The sequence below is a fragment of the Scyliorhinus canicula genome, chromosome 5, assembly GCF_902713615.1.
Source record: "Scyliorhinus canicula chromosome 5, sScyCan1.1, whole genome shotgun sequence".
Classification (NCBI taxonomy): Eukaryota; Metazoa; Chordata; class Chondrichthyes; order Carcharhiniformes; family Scyliorhinidae; genus Scyliorhinus; species Scyliorhinus canicula.
In genome coordinates, this window is record NC_052150.1 from 86,023,307 (window position 1) to 86,042,119 (window position 18,813).

Genomic DNA, 18,813 nt, shown 5'->3' on the forward strand with positions numbered 1-18,813 from the left:
TAATTAATATTTTAAATAGCCAAAATAAAAGGTCTTTAAAGAAAAAAAAGCACATTTATTTGAAAAACAAAGTAACTCAGTAAGTAACAGAACAATGTCAATGAGAATGATGCATCTGACTGCAGTCATTTACCAGTTTGTTGAAATCAGGTGTCAAGTTGCTTGTGGTGATCCTTAACACTGACAGAAGCACAGCCTAGCCGAGTCAACGATAAAAACGCGCGTAGTGGGGTGGATGAGTGGGGCTGCCTTATTGGTCGGTTTAGTTGGGTGTGCGACCAATAGGAGTCCAGGTTACAAACAATAATAAGGCTTATTCACCCCCTCCGCGGTGTGTTCTGCAGCGGCAGGAGGCGGCTTGTCAGTGGCCTGTGGTGGAATCTTCTGTTCCTGCCTTGTCATCATGGTTACTCCTTGAACGCACCCTGCGCAGCCACCAAGGGGAGAAGGGTGCCGTTGGGGGGAGCATGAAATCCCATCCATTAATTGAAAGATAAGTATTGGTTAGGACATGGAGACTGGGGTATCATCCATCCTCCTTTTCAAAATAATGCTATGAAACCTTTTACATCCACTTTAGAGAGCAGACAGGGCCTCAGTTTAACATCAGTGAGTGTTGGGCTCTCTCAATAATACACTGGAGTTTCAGCCCAGAGTCTGTCCTCGTATCTCAAAACTGGAACTGGAACCCACAACCTGCCAGCTCAGAAGTCAGGGGCTACCACCGAATCAAGGCTGACACCATAACACAAGTTTTTTGCAGAATATTTGAATTTAATACTTCCTATCGGCATTGATACATGAAATAAGCAAGTTTTGTCATGGGTAGAGGACTAACAGACCATGATATTCAGAGTCTTTCGGTTAGATTTTGAAATCATACCTAGATGGTGAACTGGCAGAAAATATTTTGTGAACCTGTTGAAGAACCCACTTGAAATCAATGGAGTGAAAATGGATTGGATTCTGCAAATGTGCAATGTACTCTGCTAGATTATCATTCAAGCAATGACGACATAAACTGACAGGGTTTTGTTCAGATAGATAGTAATTATTTAAATAGAATGTTAAATAGTCGTGCATAGTGCGGCAGCAACATTTACTTTTGTTACAACAGCCTGTATTTGATGTTCCCTAATGTTTTGGTTATTATTGGTATTCTTCCTGACCAAACTCCAGTGAACACCTACAGCTACGAATATGAGGAGGGAATAACATACGAGCAGATGCAGGTTAGTGTTTTATCGTCTGCATGTTGGACTATATTTACCCATATTTAGTAACTGATAACCACACTGCATTTTATTTGTTTTGTTTTAAAAACTTGCATACATAACTTGGTATCTACCCAATGCTCCTATTTCTACAATGTTCAGTACAAATTAAATTTAAAATATTTTGCCAAATATTTAATATATAAAATTATGTTTTTGAAAGACAAAGAATTAAAATGCAACTTTTTATTCTCCAATCTTTCTATTTGTTTCATATATAGACCATGATTGAAGATGTTCTGATTGAAAATGGTTATTATGACATCCTGAACACTGTTAACAGGTGAGTTTAAATACAAGGGGAATAATTATAACTCCCAAAATGTGTGGCTTTGGACCAGGTGGACCAATCCCACCTCAAACCTGTTAAGTTTTACTTTAACGGAGGTCAGGCAGCAGTTGGGTAACCAATTGCCCCAAGAAGCATGTCATTCATTTCTGTTTTAATAAGTTTGCACACCTCAGATCCTTTTCTGTTTTTCAGGCTTAGTACTGGCTGGCCGTTATTGCCAGGCCTTTGGAGGCTGGAAGGTTCAGATGTGCATTTCTCCTCGCTATAAAATAAACCTACTAATCTCCCAAGCGACTGTCTCTGTCCCTCAAAGCCATCACCATTCAGCAACCCTCTGCACTGTGATGCGCTATCAATTGCACTTAAAGACTCGAATCGGTACAAGAGAGGCTTTATTGCAGTGAGATGTTTATCCTCCGACTGTAGCTGGTAGAATGGCAGCTCAGGAGAACTCATACATATTTATACAGCTCCCTGTGGGCGGATCTAGCCGGCAAAGGCTACCGACGAACCTGTAATACAGGTACTGCTGTACATCCCCTAATACAGGCGCACACACAATTACACAGTGGTGGATCACCACATTCACCCCCTATTAAAAATGAGTCCGGCGGGGGTGACGTGGAACTATATACAGAATCCGTGTATTATTTACAGAGGGGAGGGGGGAAAAAAATTAAGTGTCCATCTTGCAACCCGGTGCCCATCAGAGGTTAAGTCTGTCCGGTGGTCTGACGGTTCGTTGGGAGCGACGCAACAGTGGTGGCGACGTCTGTACAGGCGGTGTCGACGGCGTCGTAGTTGGTGCTGGCGGTATTGGTGCTGGCCAGTGGCTGGATGACTCTGGGAGCGTGCCGGAATCTTCCATGTCCTCTAGTGTGGGCCGGGGAAGGAGGGATGGACCTGGTGGGGCTGATGCGGGGAGCGCAGGGGGAGGGGAGGTGTGTGGGAGTGGGATCGGCACCCGAGGGAGCCAGGTCCTTGAGCGAGACCATATCCTGGCGGCCGTCGGGGAACTCCACGTAGGTGTACTGGGGGTTTGCGTGGAGCAGGCGTACCCTGTCCACCAAAGGGTCCGCCTTGTGGAGTCGGACATGCCTGCGCAGTAGGACCGGCCCTGGAGCTGCGAGCCAAGTCGGGAGCGACATCCCGGATGTAGACTTCCTAGAGAAGGTAAAAGCACGTTCATGGGGCGTGTTATTCGTGGCAGTGCATAGTAGAGACCGGATGGAGTGCAATGCATCCAGGAGGACCTGCTGCCAGCGAGCGGCTGGGGGGTTTCTGGACCGTAGGGCCAGCCGGACGGCCCTCCAAACCGTCCCGTTCTCCCTCTCTACCTGCCCGTTTCCCCGGGGGTTGTAGCTGGTCGTCCTGCTGGAGGCGATGCCCCTGCTGAGCAGGAACAGACGCAGCTCATCGCTCATGAATGAGGATCCCCTGTCACTGTAGATATAGTCGGGGAAACTGAACAGAGCGAATATGGAATCGAGGGCCTTGACGACGGTGGCAGACGTCATATCCGGGCATGGGATGGCGAATGGGAATCTAGAGAATTCATCGACCACACTAAGGATATACGTGTTACGGCCGGTGGAGGGGAGTGGCCCTTTGAAATCCATACTGAGGCGTTCAAAGGGGCGGGATGCTTTCACCAGGCGTTTGCGGTCTGGCTGGTAGAAGTGCGGCTTGCACTCAGCACAGACCTGGCAGTCTCTGGTGACTGTCCGTACTTCCTCGACGGAGTAGGGCATTTGCGGGCTTTGACTAGGTGGTACAACCGAGTGATCCCCGGATGGCAAAGGCCGTCGTGCAGGGCACGGAGCTGGTCCACTTGTGCACTGGCACATGTACCTTGGGAGAGGGCGTCTGGGGGCTCGTTGAGCTTGCCGGGGCAATACAAGATCTCGTAATTATAGGTGGAGAGCACAATTCTCCACCTCAAGATTATATCGATTTTGATCTTGCCCCGCTGCGTGTTGTTAAACATGAAGGCTACCGACCGTTGGTCAGTGAGGAGAGTGAATCTCCTGCCGGCCAGGTAATGCCTCCAGTGCTGCACAGCTTCAACGATTACCTGGGCCTCCTTTTCAACAGACGAATGTCGAATTTCGGAGGCATGGAGCGTGCGGGAAAAGAATGCCACGGGTTTGCCTGCCTGGTTTAGAGTGGTGGCAAGGGCGACATCTGAAGCGTCGCTCTCTACTTGAAAGGGCAGTGACTCGTCTACTGCACGCATCCCGGCCTTGGCTATGTCTGAGCAAATACGGGCGAAGGCATGTTGTGCCTTGGCCGTGAGGGGAAATTGAGTAGCCTGTATCACTGGGTGGGCCTTGTCCGTGTAGTAGGAGAAGAACCCCAGGCAGCGTTTGAGGGCCTTGGGGCACTGGGGAAGGGGGAGCTCCATGAGGGGGCGCATGCGGACAGGATCGGGCCCCAGGAGTCCGTTTTGGACTACATAGCCAAGGATGGCTAAGCGGTTCATGCTGAATTTGGGCAGCACGGTAGCATTGTGGGTAGCACAATCGCTTCACAGCTAAAGGGTCCCAGGTTCGATTCCGGCTTGGGTCACCGTCTGTGCGGAGTCTGTACATCCTCCCCGTGTGTGCGTGGGTTTCCTCCGGGTGCTCCGGTTTCCTCCCACAGTCCAAAGATGTGCAGGTTAGGTGGATTGGCCATGATAAATTGCCCTTAGTGTCCAAAATTGCCCTTAGTGTTGGGTGGGGTTACTGGGTTATGGGGATAGGGTGGAGGTGTTGACCTTGGGTAGGGTGCTCTTTCCAAGAGCCGGTGCAGACTCGATGGGCCGAATGGCCTCCTGCACTGTAAATTCTATGAATTTGTTATAAGTGAGGTTGAGGAGAGATGCGGTGTGGAGAAGTTTGGCAAGGTTGGCGTCGTGGTCCTGCTGGTCATTGCCGCAGATGGTGACGTTGTCCAGGTACGGAAACGTGGCCCGCAGTCCGTACCGGTCAACCATTCGGTCCATTTCTCTTTGGAATACCGAGACCCCATTAGTGACGCCGAAGGGAACCCTAAGAAATTGATAGAGGCGACCGTCCGACTCGAAGGCAGTGTAGGGACGGTCCAATTTGCGGATGGGGAGCTGGTGGTATGTGGATTTAAGGTCAATCGTTGAGAAGACCCGGTACTGTACAATCTGATTGACCATATCAGATATGCGATGGAGGGAGTACGTTTCGAGCTGCGTGAATCGATTGATGGTCTGGCTGTAGTCCACGACTATCCTGTGTTTCTCCCCAATTTTAACCACCACCACTTGGGCTCTCCGGGGCTGTTGCTGGCCTCGATAATACCCTCCCGAAGCAGCCGCTGGACTTCGGACCTGATGAAGGTCTTGTCTTGGGTGCTGTACCGTCTGCTCCTGGTGGCAACGGGCTTGCAATCTGCAGTCAGATTGGCAAAGAGGGAGGGAGAGTCAACCTTGAGGGTCGTGAGGCCGCAAACGGTGAGTGGGGGTAGGGGCTCGCCAAATTTGAGGGTGAGACTCTGGAGGTTACATTGGAAATCCAGGCCCAGTAACTGTAGCACAGAGGTTGGGGAGAATGTACAGGTGGAAACCGCTGATTTCAACGCCTTGTACGGTGAGGTTGACCATACAGAAACTCCGGATCGGGACAGAGTGGGATCCGGCAGCCAGGGAGATCCGCTGGTTGGCGGGATGGACCGCGAGGGAGCAGCGCCTTACCGTGTCCGGGTGGATGAAGCTATCGGTGCTCCTGGAGTCTAGTAGGCAGGAGGTCGCGTGGCCGTTGATGAGCACCGTCTTCGAAGCGGTAAAGCCAGGTTGTGAGGACGGCACTGGTCCACGTCATGGAGGCGAGCAGCAACCGATCGTCCGAGGATTCCGACGAGGTGCGGCAGCGACCCGGGTCCCACGGTCCAGTCCCGAAGGAGGACAAAATGGCGGCGTCCGAAGTACCTGTGGGGAAGAAGATGGCGGCGCCCATGCAGCACCCGTTGCGGGCGCGGGGCAAGATGGCGGCGCCCACTGGCCGCACGTGGACCTGGGGGGGGAAGATGGAGCCGCCCATGGTGCGCACGTTGTGGGGGCGGTGCAAGATGGCGGCGCCCATGGGCAGCACGTGGACCTGGGGGGAGAAGATGGCGGCGCCCACTGGTCGCACGTGGCCCCGGGAGCAGAGGACGGCGGCGCCCATTGTGCGATCGGCTGAGGGAAGGGAGAGAAGTCGGACACGATAGCGGCAACTGCGCGGGCCTGACACACCGCCGCAAAGTGGCCCTTCTTGCCACAGGATTTACAGGTGGTGGCGTGGGCCGGGCAGCGCTGGTGGGGGTGCTTCTGTTGGCCACAGAAGTAGCAGCGGGGACCCCCAGAGTGCACGGTGTGGCGAGCAGCGCAGGCATACTGTGTGGGAGCGGCTCCAGTTGGGGGGGGTCGGTTGCGGGGTTCACGAGGGGTAGGATGGGTGGGCCGCGCGGCGGGCAGGGTAGGACTGTACATTACGGGAAGCGACTGTCATGGAGAGCGCTAAAGTCTTTGTCGCCGTTAGATCCAGCGCGGCCCCTTCCAGCAGTCGTTGCCGGATGGGGGCCGATGCAATCGCCGTCATGAATGCATCACGCATGAGGAGATTGGAATGTTCCGTGGCCGTGACGGCCTGACAGTCACAGTCCCGTACTAGAGGGATAAGGGCCCGCCAAAAGTCTTCAATCGACTCACCAGGTAGTTGTACGCGGGTGGCGAGTACATGCCTTGCAAACAGAGTGTTCGTCTTCTGGACGTAATTTTCTTTCAGGAGTTCCATGGCGCATGCGTAATTCGGCACGCCCTGTATCAGCGGGAAGACGCTGGAGCTCAACCTTGAGTAGAGAAGTTGAATTTTCTGAGCTTCCGTCGGTACGGGATCCGCTGAGGTGATATAGGCCTCGAAGCAAGCCAGCCAGTGATTAAAGTCTTTTCTGGCGTTTGGCAATTGCGGATCCAGCTACAAGCGGTCTGGTTTTATCCTGATGTCCATGATGCGGAAAGTCTCACTGTAATAAATTGATGTGCTATCAATTGCACTTAAAGACTCAAATCAGCACAAGAGAGGCTTTATTGCAGTGAGATGTTTATTCTCCGACTGCAGCTGGTAGAATGGCAGCTCAGGAGAACTCATACATAATTATATGGCTCCCTGTGGGCGGAGCTAGCTGGCAGGGGCTACCGACGAACCTGTAATACAGGTACTGCTGTACATACCCTAATACAGGCACACACACAATTACACAGTGGTGGATCACCACACACTGACCCCTCATTCCCTGACCATTATTCCCCAACCACCCCTCGCAATCACTGACCACCCCTGTCCATGATTCATGACTCTCTCCACACCCTGGGCGAAATTCTCTGCGGACCGACGTGACGCCCATTTCCGGCGGGGAAAAGCGGTGCGGATGACTCCGGCGTCCGGGCCTTCTTTTAAGCCGGCAATCTCCATTCCCGAAAGGGCCAGCAGCGGACTGACACGATACGCGTCAGTTTCACCAGCTGCGGAAGTGGCGAGTCCCGGCGTTGTTTGGGGGGGGGAGGAGAGAGAGAGAAAGAGAGAGAGAGGCCGGCGTTGTTTGGGGGGGGGGGAGGAGAGAGAGACCCGGCGTTGTTTGGGGGGGGGGGAGAGAGTCCCGGCGTTGTTTGGGGGGGGAGAGAGTCCCGGCGTTGTTTGTGGGGGGAGAGAGTCCCGGCGTTGTTTGTGGGGGGAGAGAGTCCCGGCGTTGTTTGGGGGGGGAGAGAGACCCGGCGTTGTTTGGGGGGGGAGGAGAGAGAGACCCGGCGTTGTTTGGGGGGGGAGGAGAGAGAGACCCAGCGTTGTTTGGGGGGGGGGGGAGGAGAGAGAGACCCGGTGTTGTTTGGGGGAGGGGGAGGAGAGAGAGACCCGGCGTTGTTTGGGGGGGGGGGGAGAGAGAGACCCGGCGTTGTTTGGGGGGGGGGAGGAGAGAGAGACCCGGCGTTGTTTGGGGGGGGAGAGAGAGACCCGGCGTTGTTTGGGGGGGGGGGGGGAGAGAGAGACCCGGCGTTGTTTGGGGGGGGGAGGAGAGAGAGACCCGGCGTTGTTTGGGGGGGGGGAGGAGAGAGAGACCCGGCGTTGTTTGGGGGGGGGTGGAGAGAGAGACCCGGCGTTGTTTGGGGGGGGGGGGGGGGGGAAAGAGACCCGGCGTTGTTTCGGGGGGGGAGGAGAGAGAGACCCGGCGTTGTTTGGGGGGGGGGGTGGAGAGAGAGACCCGGCGTTGTTTGGGGGGGGGGGGAGGGGAAAGAGACCCGGCGTTGTTTCGGGGGGGGAGGAGAGAGAGACCCGGCGTTGTTGGGGGGGGGGGGGGGGAGAGAGAAACCCGGCGTTGGGGAGAGGGAGGGGGGAGAGGGAGGGAGGGAGGGAGGGAGGGGGCGGTTGCGGCGTTGAGTTGAGAGGAGAGGGGAGAAGGGGGTTACCTGCGTTGAGTGGAGAGGGGGGAGGGGGTTACGGCGTTGAGGTGAGAGGAGGGGGGGAGGGGGTTACCTGCGTTGAGAGGAGAGGGGGGAGGGGGTTACGGCGTTGAGTTGAGAGGAGAGGAGAGGGGGGGTTACCTGCGTTGAGAGGAGGGGGGGTTACCGGCGTTGAGAGAGAGGGGGGCGGCGTTGGAGGGGGGTAGGGGTGGTGGGTAGGGGTGGTGGGGAGGGGGGAGGGGGGTAGGGGCGTTGGAGGGGGTAGGGGTGGTGAGAGGGTAGGGGTGGTGAGGGGGTAGGGGCGTTGGAGGGGGTGGGGGTGGTGAGGGGGGTTGGGGTAGGGGGCAGCGGCGTGCAGAGGGGGGGCGACGGATGGCCGGTGCCAACGCACAGTCGCCCCCCCTCTGCACGCCGCTGCCCCCACCCCAACCCCCCCTCACCACCCCTACCCCCTCCAACGCCCCTACCCCCTCACCACCCCTACCCCCCTCACCACCCCTACCCCCTCACCATCCCTACCCCCTCACCACCCCTACCCCCTCCAACGCCCCTACCCCCTCACCACCCCTACCCCCCTCACCACCCCTACCCCCTCACCACCCCTACGCCCTCCAACGCCCCTTCCCCCCTCCCCACCACCCCTACCCCCCTCCCCCACCACCCCTACCCCCCTCCAACGCCGCCCCCCTCTCTCTCAACGCCGGTACCCCCCCCTCTCAACGCCGCAACCCCCCCCTCAACGGCGGTACCCCCCCTCTCAACGCCGCACCCCCCCACTAACGCCGCACCCCTCCCACTAATGCCGCACCCCCCCCCCGCCCCCCACTAACGGAGGAAGGAAGGGGGGGAGGAGGAAGGAAGGGGGGGAGGAGGAAGGAAGGGGGGGAGGAAGAAGGAAGGGGGGAGGAAGGAAGGGGGGAGGATGAGAGAGGGGGGATGTGTGGGTACCAGCCTTCAGAAGGAGGGGGGTGTGGGTACCGGCCTTCAGAGGGGGGGGTACCGGCCTTCAGAGGGAGGGGGGTACCGGCCTTCAGAGGGAGGGGGAGGGGGAGGGGGGTGTGGGTACCGGCGTTGAGAGGGGGGGGTGATCCTGCGTTGAGGGGGGGGGTGGGATCCGGCGTTGAGAGGGTGGGGGGTTGCGGCGTTGAGGGTGGGGGGTTGCGGCGATGAGGGGGGGGTTGCGAGGGGGGGTTGCGGCGTTGAGGTTGGGGGGTTGCGGCGATGAGGGGGGGGTTGCGAGGGGGGGTTGCGGCGTTGAGGTTGGGGGGTTGCGGCGATGAGGGGGGGTTGCGGCGTTGCGAGAGATGGGGGCGGCGTTGGAGGGGGGTAGGGGTGGTGGGGAGGGGGGTAGGGGTGGTGAGGGGGGTGGGGTGTTGGAGGGAGGTAGGGGTGGTGGGGGGTGGTTGGGGTAGGGGGCAGCAGCGTGCAGAGGGGGGGCGACGGTGCGTTGGCCCCGGGCATCCGTCGCCCCCCCCTCTCTGCACGCCGCTGCCCCCAACCCCCCCCAACGCCGCAACCCCCCCTCCAACGCCGCAACCCCCCCTCCAACGCCGCAACCCCCCCTCCAACGCCGCAACCCCCCACCGCACTCGCAACCCCCCCGCACTCGCAACCCCCCCCCCCGCACTCGCAACCCCCCCCCGCACTCGCAACCCCCCCCGCACTCGCAACCCCCCCCGCACTCGCAACCCCCCCCCCCACTCGCAACCCCCCCCCCCACTCGCAACCCCCCCCCACTCGCAACCCCCCCCCACTCGCAAACCCCCCCCACTCGCCCTCGGACACTGAACGGCGTCAACCATCATCAATGGTTGACGCCGTTTTAAAGCTACTCTGTTTTTCGCCGACGTGACCCGTGGCCACGTCGGCGGGACTTCGGCCCATCCGGGCCGGAGTTTTGGTGAAAGAAAAAAATAATGAAATCCTGCCGGCGCCAGCTGTTTTCAGAGGCTGCCGGCGGGATTTGCACAACGCCGGTTTTTGGCCGGTCGGAGATTTAAAAACCCGGCGGGAGCGGGATTAACGCCGCTGCTGGCCGATTCTCCGACCCTGCGTGGGGTCGGAGAATTTCGCCCCCTGTCTCTTAATCTGTGCATACATTCAGGTAACTAAAACTTGAAAGCTTCTTTACCTTACAAAGCCCCAGTTGCTGAGCAACACACACATGTGCATGTCTTTTATGTATTCTTTTTGTCTAAGCACTTGAAACACAATTGGAACTTAACCAACCCCCACACATACAAACACCTTTCCCAGCATGAATCTAACTATAGGTTTCACCCTTCCGGGCACAAAAATATTAAATTAAATCCAATTAAAACTACACCTTCTAATGTTTACCAATGCAAATATGAATCCCTCAAAATTACTTTTATTTTCCTAACAATATCTATATCGTCACCATTAAAATATTGTGGCTGCAGTCTACATAATGATACACAAAAGTAACTCACAGGTTTTCTCCAGTAGCAACACCCTGGGAATTGTAACATTGCCTATGAATACAGAAAGTGTTGTAGGAACACAAGTACCTCTGAGCTCTCCTCCAGGTTACATACCATTCCAACTTAAACTTACACGCTTGTTCCATCATCATTGCTGGGTCAAAGGCTTGGATATTCATACTTGGCACCACTATGGCAGCTCGATCACCACAAGGGCTCTAAAGGTTCAAGAAGAACCTTCTCAGTACAATGAGGGATAGTCAACAAATGCAACTTGCCAGCATCATCCACATTATGAGAATATACCAAAAGTACGACCAAAGAAGGTTTGCTTTTTTCATAAAGATAGAACCAAAGTTAGTTGGTGTAATTGAGATTTTGTTGCAGATATTATTCTATTATTCACATGCTGGATGTAAATAAACCTGCTCACGGCTCATATTAATCTCACCTCAAAAAATGCTAATACTTCTCTTACCAAAAGACCAGAGAAGCACCTGTGCGGTCCCAGTTTAGATAGTAAAGGGAATGTTAGATCGGTGGAGTGGGACTAGGTAGTTTGTACTTTTAGAGAGCCATTGCAGATACAACTGGCAAAGGGCCTCTTTATTTGATACAAGCATTCTATGATTTTATGAAAGATTACAAATAAGAATTCCAATTCCTGGCTGCTAGATCCACAGTGATTCCCTCAATATTTCTGTTTCAGGAATTATACTTACCCATGGGCAGTCAAGAACCATTTGACTGCAAGACGATAGTCTACTTTTCAGAGTTTCATAAGAAATCATCAAGAGCTGCACAACAGAACTGCCTGCAGAAAGGATTATAGGAAGGAATAATTGGATGCACATTAATTGCTGGAAATGCACATTGAACTCTATGTGAATAAAACATGAGGGAATCCGAAACTCTATTGACAAATACAATGCAGTGTATACCATTAATATTTCCTATCCAATATTTTCTTTACATAACAAACTCTATTGCTTCAAAGGGATTTCTGCATTTATTGCTTAAAATGCACAAGAATTTGATTCATTTATTATTGTTACGAGGCGTTCTTGTTTATTCAATGCGGTAAAAAGTTTAAGATTGATATGCGACTAAATATTGTGGATATGGACTCAGACTAGCACTGATGTCACAGCTAAATAACAATGTTTTCTTCTCCTGACTTTTTGCTATTTAATAGACTCATTATAGAGAGTGGGATTTTATAGTTTATCATTTTGTCTTTAAATGAAACAATCTGATAAACTGTGAGGACACATCTTAAGGGATTGATTTGCATCATGTTTAGTAATGGGCAACATCTGGTAAATGTTCTGTTTAATATGCATATTGTTGGCATGATTGTTTTCTATGCTTGAGTGTAAAATTATTAAGAAGTGACAGTTTATGCAAGAAAGGTGGCATAAAGCATTGTTCAAGTTTATTATGCTGATTTGAAACCACCAATCAACTAGTCAAAGTTTCATTTTCATGTTATAATACATTTCCATGCAATTGACATTTTTAATCAGACCTTTAAAATTTTGAAATAATGAAGAAACTAGTCATATTTTGTGTTTAAAAGCAATAGCAGTTTCCCTGCCAGTGAGTATAGAATAAGGCACTAACGTAGTTTGTTTCATGAAGCAATCTCAGTTGTTTTGATGTATTCCCAGTGAAGATCGCAAAGATAGTTATGAACCCATTAGAACACCAATTTCTCCACATATTTGATTAGATATTCAATATATTAGACCAATATTGATTGATCAGATTTTGTAACACTTATCATTATATTGCTTTCTAATTCAGCTGGGGGGAAAAGAAAACCAGCTATAGATAATTCCAACTGAAAATTAAAAATATTAATATTTTTCAATTTATATTTATCTAATTGTTGTTTTTTAGTACCGAACTTGAGTATTGCTGATAAAGAGAAATGCTGTCAAAGTTTTTTGTCTTGGAGTCATCAGGACACATATGCAAGAATACTAATTATAACGGGAACAACAATTTATACTGCATAAGAAAAGAATGTTGATTGGTTGGCAAATTAACTCTTATTGGTGGAGGCATTGCCATGAAGAATGTACCAGGGAACAGTTAACTACCTTTTTTTAAAATTCAAACCAGACAGGGTGAAGGCATTGTTAGAGAAATGAATCAGGAAATGGCTCCCCCAAACTTTTGTTTAGTTGAAAATAGTGCAATGTATGAACATGCTCCTTCTGTTTGCAAAGGACAGGGCTTATGTGTGAATATATGTAGCTTCCAGCACACAAAGCGAGCTAAATTGCAACTCTGACTGATAATCTTAAATTCTTCGTACAATTGCTGTCCAAGTGTGGAATCACATCTATTGCTGGACACCAGCTTTGCAAACTTGTGCTGGTTGGGCATGGTTAGTCCTTTAGTTGTTATGAACAGCTGTTCAATACAATCTACCAGTAGTACAGCCCATCACATACCTGGCATCACACCAGTTCTGAAATTCATATACCACATTACGCATTTCTATGATGGGTAGAGTGTCTTTTTGGCATAATGGCAATATCCTGTTAGTGGAGAATACCACTTGAGTTGCTACTGCATAGTAGCAGCATGATACAACTTGTTTTACCTGTTGCTTAAACACCTTACTTTCTATGGTAATTGGAGGTAAGCTGGACACTTTTCAGGACAGAAAGTGGAGGGCGTAGGCCCATTCATGAGTTTGGGAGATAATGACTGGAGATTGCTCACTGTATAATCGCGCAGTATATTTACTATACCAGGTATGTAGGCCACATGTTCCAATGACTGGCAGATCATATCAAACAGCACCTCCCTTCAGCTGTTCATAATAGGCAAAGTACCTGCTGTACTGAACCAGCACGTGATTGCAAAACTCAAAACATAATGTCCAACATTAACTTTGATCTGCAATTGGACAACGATTGGTAAAGAATCCTGATTGTGCTAAGAATTACACTGATAACCAATTTAGGATTATCCATCTAGCTCACAGCGTGGCTCACTCATGCATTCTAGAAGCTACATATTTGCACATAAGTCCTTGCCCTTTGCAGGCAGAAGGAGCATGTACACGTAGTGTGCCTCTTTCAACCAGTCATTCCCTTGTTTATTCTCCATGGCACTACCTTGACCAGAGTTGACCATGGCAATGCCCTGTCTAATTAGAGTCGAACTGCTTGGTTTGAATCTAAACAACTCAGCAGTTAACTGTTCCCTGGTGCATTCTACATAGCATTATCTCTACCAATCAGCGCCCACTTGCCAACCAATCAGTAGTTTCTTCTCATGCAGTATAAATTGTTGTTCCTTTTATAATTTGGTCTTCTTGCATATCTATCCTTTTTAAAAAATAAATTTAGAGTACCAATTCATGTTTTCCAATTAAGGGGCAATTTAGCGTGGCCAATCCACCTACCCTGCACATCTTTGGGTTGTGGAGGCAAAACCCATCCAAACACGGAGAATGTGCAAGTTCCACATGACAGCGACCCAGAGCCGGGATCGAATCTGGAACCTCGGTGCCATGAGGCAGCAGTGCTAACCACTATGCCGCTGTGCTGTCCTTCTTGCGTATCTACCCTGATGAGTGAAAGAAGAAAAGTTTTAACAGCCTGTCTCTTTTTCAGAAATATTTGTATTTATCGCCTGCTTTATTAGTAGGTTATCCAGCCTGATTTATTTGTGTAATTAAGATCTTGTTATGCTGCTGTCTTATGAGTATCTGCCATAGCATATACAATGAATGGTTTCAATGTTTAGAAGCATTAACCATTTCTTCATTAGAGTTTATCTAGAAGTGTCAGCACATTAATCAAACCAAAGTGTAAGAAAACAAGTTATTGGACGAATGGGGCTACTTCTATAATTTTCTGGCATGGTGCACTATATTACTCAACATAATGTAGCTGTAAATGTTGCTTCAATTATAAAACTAGTACTGGCTCTGGCTATATCTGCATCCCTAAAGAAAGTAGCTATAGCTGGTGACTCTTTCCTCATTTTATGAGATCTAATGTAATTCAAACACAAAAGTATAACTCTTTAGTTTCAAAATACTTTTGCTACTTCGTAATGTGGCGAAATGGATTGGGCTCACATCATAAGATGCACTAATATTACTGAATGTTCTTAGTAATGGCTGCTCATATGTGACTCACTTTCTGATTAAGCTGTACTGTATCTCATTGCGAACTTACCAGTATTACAAGTGCACAAAGGATTCTTGTAGATTCCTAGATCTGTAATTTCTATAATTCTGTCACCATTTACAATTTTAAAATATTTTTTCAAAGTCTAATGCCTCCTAGGATTTGATAGTCTACATAGAAAATTGTGACTCAGGTACATAATTTTAAGCAACAAAAAACTAGAAAAGTGTCACTCATTATTAACTGTTTGATTGTTCATGTAACAATAATGGCATAGTATTGCACTTAAATGGATCTTCAAAGAAATACATTTTTATGCAAACATACAATTTAAATATTATTTGTCTGCGCTGTGCAAATTGAGTGATTAAGTGTATTTAAATATAAGTTTCTGTTCATATTTGCAAGTTGTACAGTAAAATGTTAAGAGGCATTTACAAAAGTTGATATGTTCTATTTTTGTTATACCTGAAAATTCTCTATATTATACTGAGTGGTTAAAATAAAATCTACAATGAACATTTCCTGTTTCGCACAGTTTTCATTTTCAGTTGGTTAACTCCCTATTTAAATTGAAGGATATTAAATTCAGAGTGCTGAGATATATATTAATGGACACCATTTTGCTCCTGTTCCTGTTAATGCAGAAGGAAGTGTGACATAAAACAGCTTTAAAATAAATAACAATTAATATTTTTCAAAACCGAAACCGAATTTTCAATATGACAGCTAGTGTGACCATGGCTGTGAATACAGATGTGCTGACATTAGATCAGATATCAATTAATTAAAATATGCTTTGATTTGGGTAAATTGAATGTCTTTGTGTAAAATGGGAAAAAATTGCCCATACGTATGACTGACTTTTTCATTCTTCGAGGTGAAAATGACCCTGTTTATCATCTGGGTATGAAGGTTACTGCAAAAGGACGTATTGCTCCTGGTAGGTTCTGCTGCAAATAGGACAGGATACCGCTGATGACTGAATTTTGAATGAGTTGCGAGCTTGATATTTTCTCCCTTTGCATTTTCTCTTTGCCTCTGATTTGTGCTTGCTTCTGAAGGAGGCTGCATCATTTTTTAGTTGGTCGCGCCAGGTATAGCAATCCTCCGGATTTTCGGCGGGAACAGGGGCCTGTCGGGAAGGTGAGTGTGTGCCTTTAAATTTGCTTACCTTTCAGCAGGAGCGGCCTCCGGATTTTCGGCGGGAGCAGGGGCCTATCGTGAAGGTGAGTGTGGGCCTTTAAATTTGCTCACCTTTCAGCGGGAGCGTCCTCCGGATTTTCGGCGGGAGCAGGGGCCTGCCGTGAAGGTGAGTACCTGTATATAAGTCAGGCGGTTGCTAAACCCGAGACACTACATTTGTAGTGTCCCCCACCCTTCCACCTCCTCTAACCTCAGGGGTTGAGGGAATATCAGCTAAGCTCTTCCTTTCTTTTTCTTGTTTTTTATCTAGAGGGATGGCAGGGAAGGCAGTACAATGCTCCTCCTGCAGAATGTTTGAGGTGAGGGACGCCGTCAATGTCCCTGCTGATTTCATCTGTGAGAAGTGCACCCATCTCCAGCTCCTCAGAAACCATTTAGGGAACTGAAGCTGGAGCTGGATGAACTTCGGATCATTCGGGAGGCAGAGGTGGTCATAGATAGAAGCTTCAGGGAGGTAGTTACACCAAAGAATAAAGATAGATGGGTGACGGTGAGAGGGGCTGGGGGGAAGCAGTCAGTACAGGGGTCCCCTGTGGTCATTCCCCTTAGTAACAGGTATACCAGTTTGGATACTGTTGGGGGGGGGGGACTTACCAGGGGTCAGCCATGGGGTACAGGTCTCTGGCACAGAGTCTGTCCCTGTTGCTCAGAAGGGAAGGGGGAGAGGAGAAGAACATTAGTCATTGGAGACTCCATAGTTGGGGGGATAGATAGGAGATTCTGTGGGAACGAGAGAGACTCGCAGTTGGTGTGTTGCCTCCCAGATGCCAGGGTTTGCGATGTCTCGGATCGTGTTTTCTGGATCCTTAAGCGGGAGGGGGAGCAGCCCCAAGTCGTGGTCCACATAGGTACCAACGACATAGGTAGGAAAAGGGATAGGGATGTAAGGCAGGAATTCAGGGAGCTAGAGTGGAAACTTAGATCCAGGACAAACAGAGTTATTATCTCTGGGTTGTTACCTGTGCCACATACTAGCGAGTCGAGGAATAGGGAGAGAGAGAGCAGTTGAACACATGGCTGCAGGGATGGTGCAGGAGGGAGGGTTTCAGATTCCTGGACAATTAGGGCTCATTCTGGGGTAGGTGGGACCTCTACAAACGGGATGGTCTACACCTGGATCAGAGGGGTACTAATATCCTGGGGGGGGGGAGGTTTGCTAATGCTGTTCGGGAGGGTTTAAACTAGTTCAGCAGGGGATTGGGAAGCTGAATTGCAGCTCCAGTACACAAGAAGTTGAGAGTAGTGAGGTCATGAGTAAGGTTTCAAAATTGCAGGAGTGTACCGGCAGGAAGGAAGGTGGTTTAAAGTGCGTCTACTTCAATGCCAGGAGCATCCGGAATAAGGTGGGTGAGCTTGCGGCATGGGTTGGTACCTGGGACTTCGATGTTGTGGCCATTTCGGAGATATGGATAGAGCAGGGCGAGGAATGGTTGTTGCAGGTGCCGGGGTTTAGATATTTCAGTAAACTCAGGGAAGGTGGTAAGAGAGGGGGAGGGGTGGCATTGTTAGTCAAGGACAGTATTACGGTGGCTGAGAGGACATTTGATGAGGACACAAATACTGAGGTAGTATGGGCTGAGTTAAGAAACAGGAAAGGAGAGGTCACCCTGTTAGGGGTTTTCTATAGGCCTCCGAAAAGTTCCAGAGATGTAGAGGAAAGGATTGCAAAGATGATTCTGGATAGTAACAGGGTAGTTGTTATGGGGGACTTTAACTTTCCAAATATTGACTGGAAGCACTATAGTTCGAGTACTTTAGATGGGTCCGTTTTTGTCCAATGTGTGCAGGAGGGTTTCCTGACGCAGTATGTAGATAGGCCAACGAGAGGCGAGGCCGTATTAGATTTGGTACTGGGTAATGAACCAGGACAGGTGTCAGATTTGGAGGTAGGTGAGCACTTTGGTGATAGTGACCACAATTCGATTACGTTTACTTTAGTGATGGAAAGGGATAGGTATATACAGCAAGGCAAGAGTCATATCTGGGGGAAAGGCAATTATGATGTGATGAGGCAAGGCTTAGGATACATCAGCTGGAGAAGAAAACTGCAGGGGATGGGCACAATGGAAATGTGGAGCATGTTCAAGGAACAGCTACTGCGTGTCCTTGATAAGTATGTACCTGTTAGGCAGGGAGAAAGTGGTCGAGCGAGGGAACCATGGTTTACTAAAGCAGTTGAAACACTTGTCAAAAGGAAGAAGGAGGCTTATGTAAAGATGAGACGTGATGCTTTAGTTAGGGCGCTTGAGAGTTGCAAGTTAGCTAGGAAGGCTCTAAAGAGAGAGATAAGAAGAGCCAGGAGAGGACATGAGAAGTCTTTGGCAGGTAGGATCAAGGATAACCCTAAAGTTTTCTATAGATATATCAGGAATAAAAGAATGACTAGGGTAAGAGTAGGGTCAGTCAAGGACAGTAATGGGAAGTTGTGCGTGGAGTCCGAGGAGATAGGAGAGGTGCTGAATGAGTATTTTTCGTCTGTACTCACACAGGAAAAAGACAATGTTGCAGAGGAGAATACTGAGATACAGGCTACTAGACTAGAAGGGCTTGAGGCTCATAAGGAGGAGGTGTTAGCGATTCTGAAAAGTGTGAAAATAGATAAGTCCCCTGGGCCGGATGGGATTTATCCTCGGATTCTCTGGGAAGCTAGGGAGGAGATTGCTTAGCCTTTGGCTTTAATCATTAAGTCATCTTTGTCTACAGGAATAGTGCCAGAAGACTGGAGGATAGCAAATGTTGTCCCCTTGTTCAAGAAGGGGAGTAGAGATAACCCCAGTAACTATAGACCAGTGAGCCTTACTTCTGTTGTGGGAAAAGTCTTGGAAAGGTTTATAAGAGATAGGATGTATAATCATCTGGAAAGGAATAATTTGATTAGAGATAGTGAACATGGTTTTGTGAAGGGTAGGTCGTGCCTCACAAACCTTATTGAGTTCTTCGAGAAGGTGACCAAACAGGTGGATGAGGATAAAGCAGTTGATGTGGTGTATATGGA

The 18,813-nt window shown here is 49.7% G+C and overlaps 1 protein-coding gene across 2 annotated transcripts in view; it reads left to right on the top strand.

The window, feature by feature from the left end:
* The window catches only part of nek10 (NIMA-related kinase 10), a 377,347-nt gene extending 364,781 nt beyond the window's left edge, over window positions 1-12,566 (top strand). For both annotated transcript variants that reach the window (XM_038797318.1, XM_038797319.1), the window contains 3 exons: window positions 1,180-1,232; window positions 1,496-1,557; window positions 11,165-12,566. In XM_038797318.1, coding sequence (XP_038653246.1) covers window positions 1,180-1,232; window positions 1,496-1,557; window positions 11,165-11,216 — 167 coding nt within the window. In that variant the 3' untranslated portion in view covers window positions 11,217-12,566. The remainder of the gene's footprint in view (window positions 1-1,179; window positions 1,233-1,495; window positions 1,558-11,164) is intronic.
* Window positions 12,567-18,813: the final 6,247 nt, after the last annotated feature.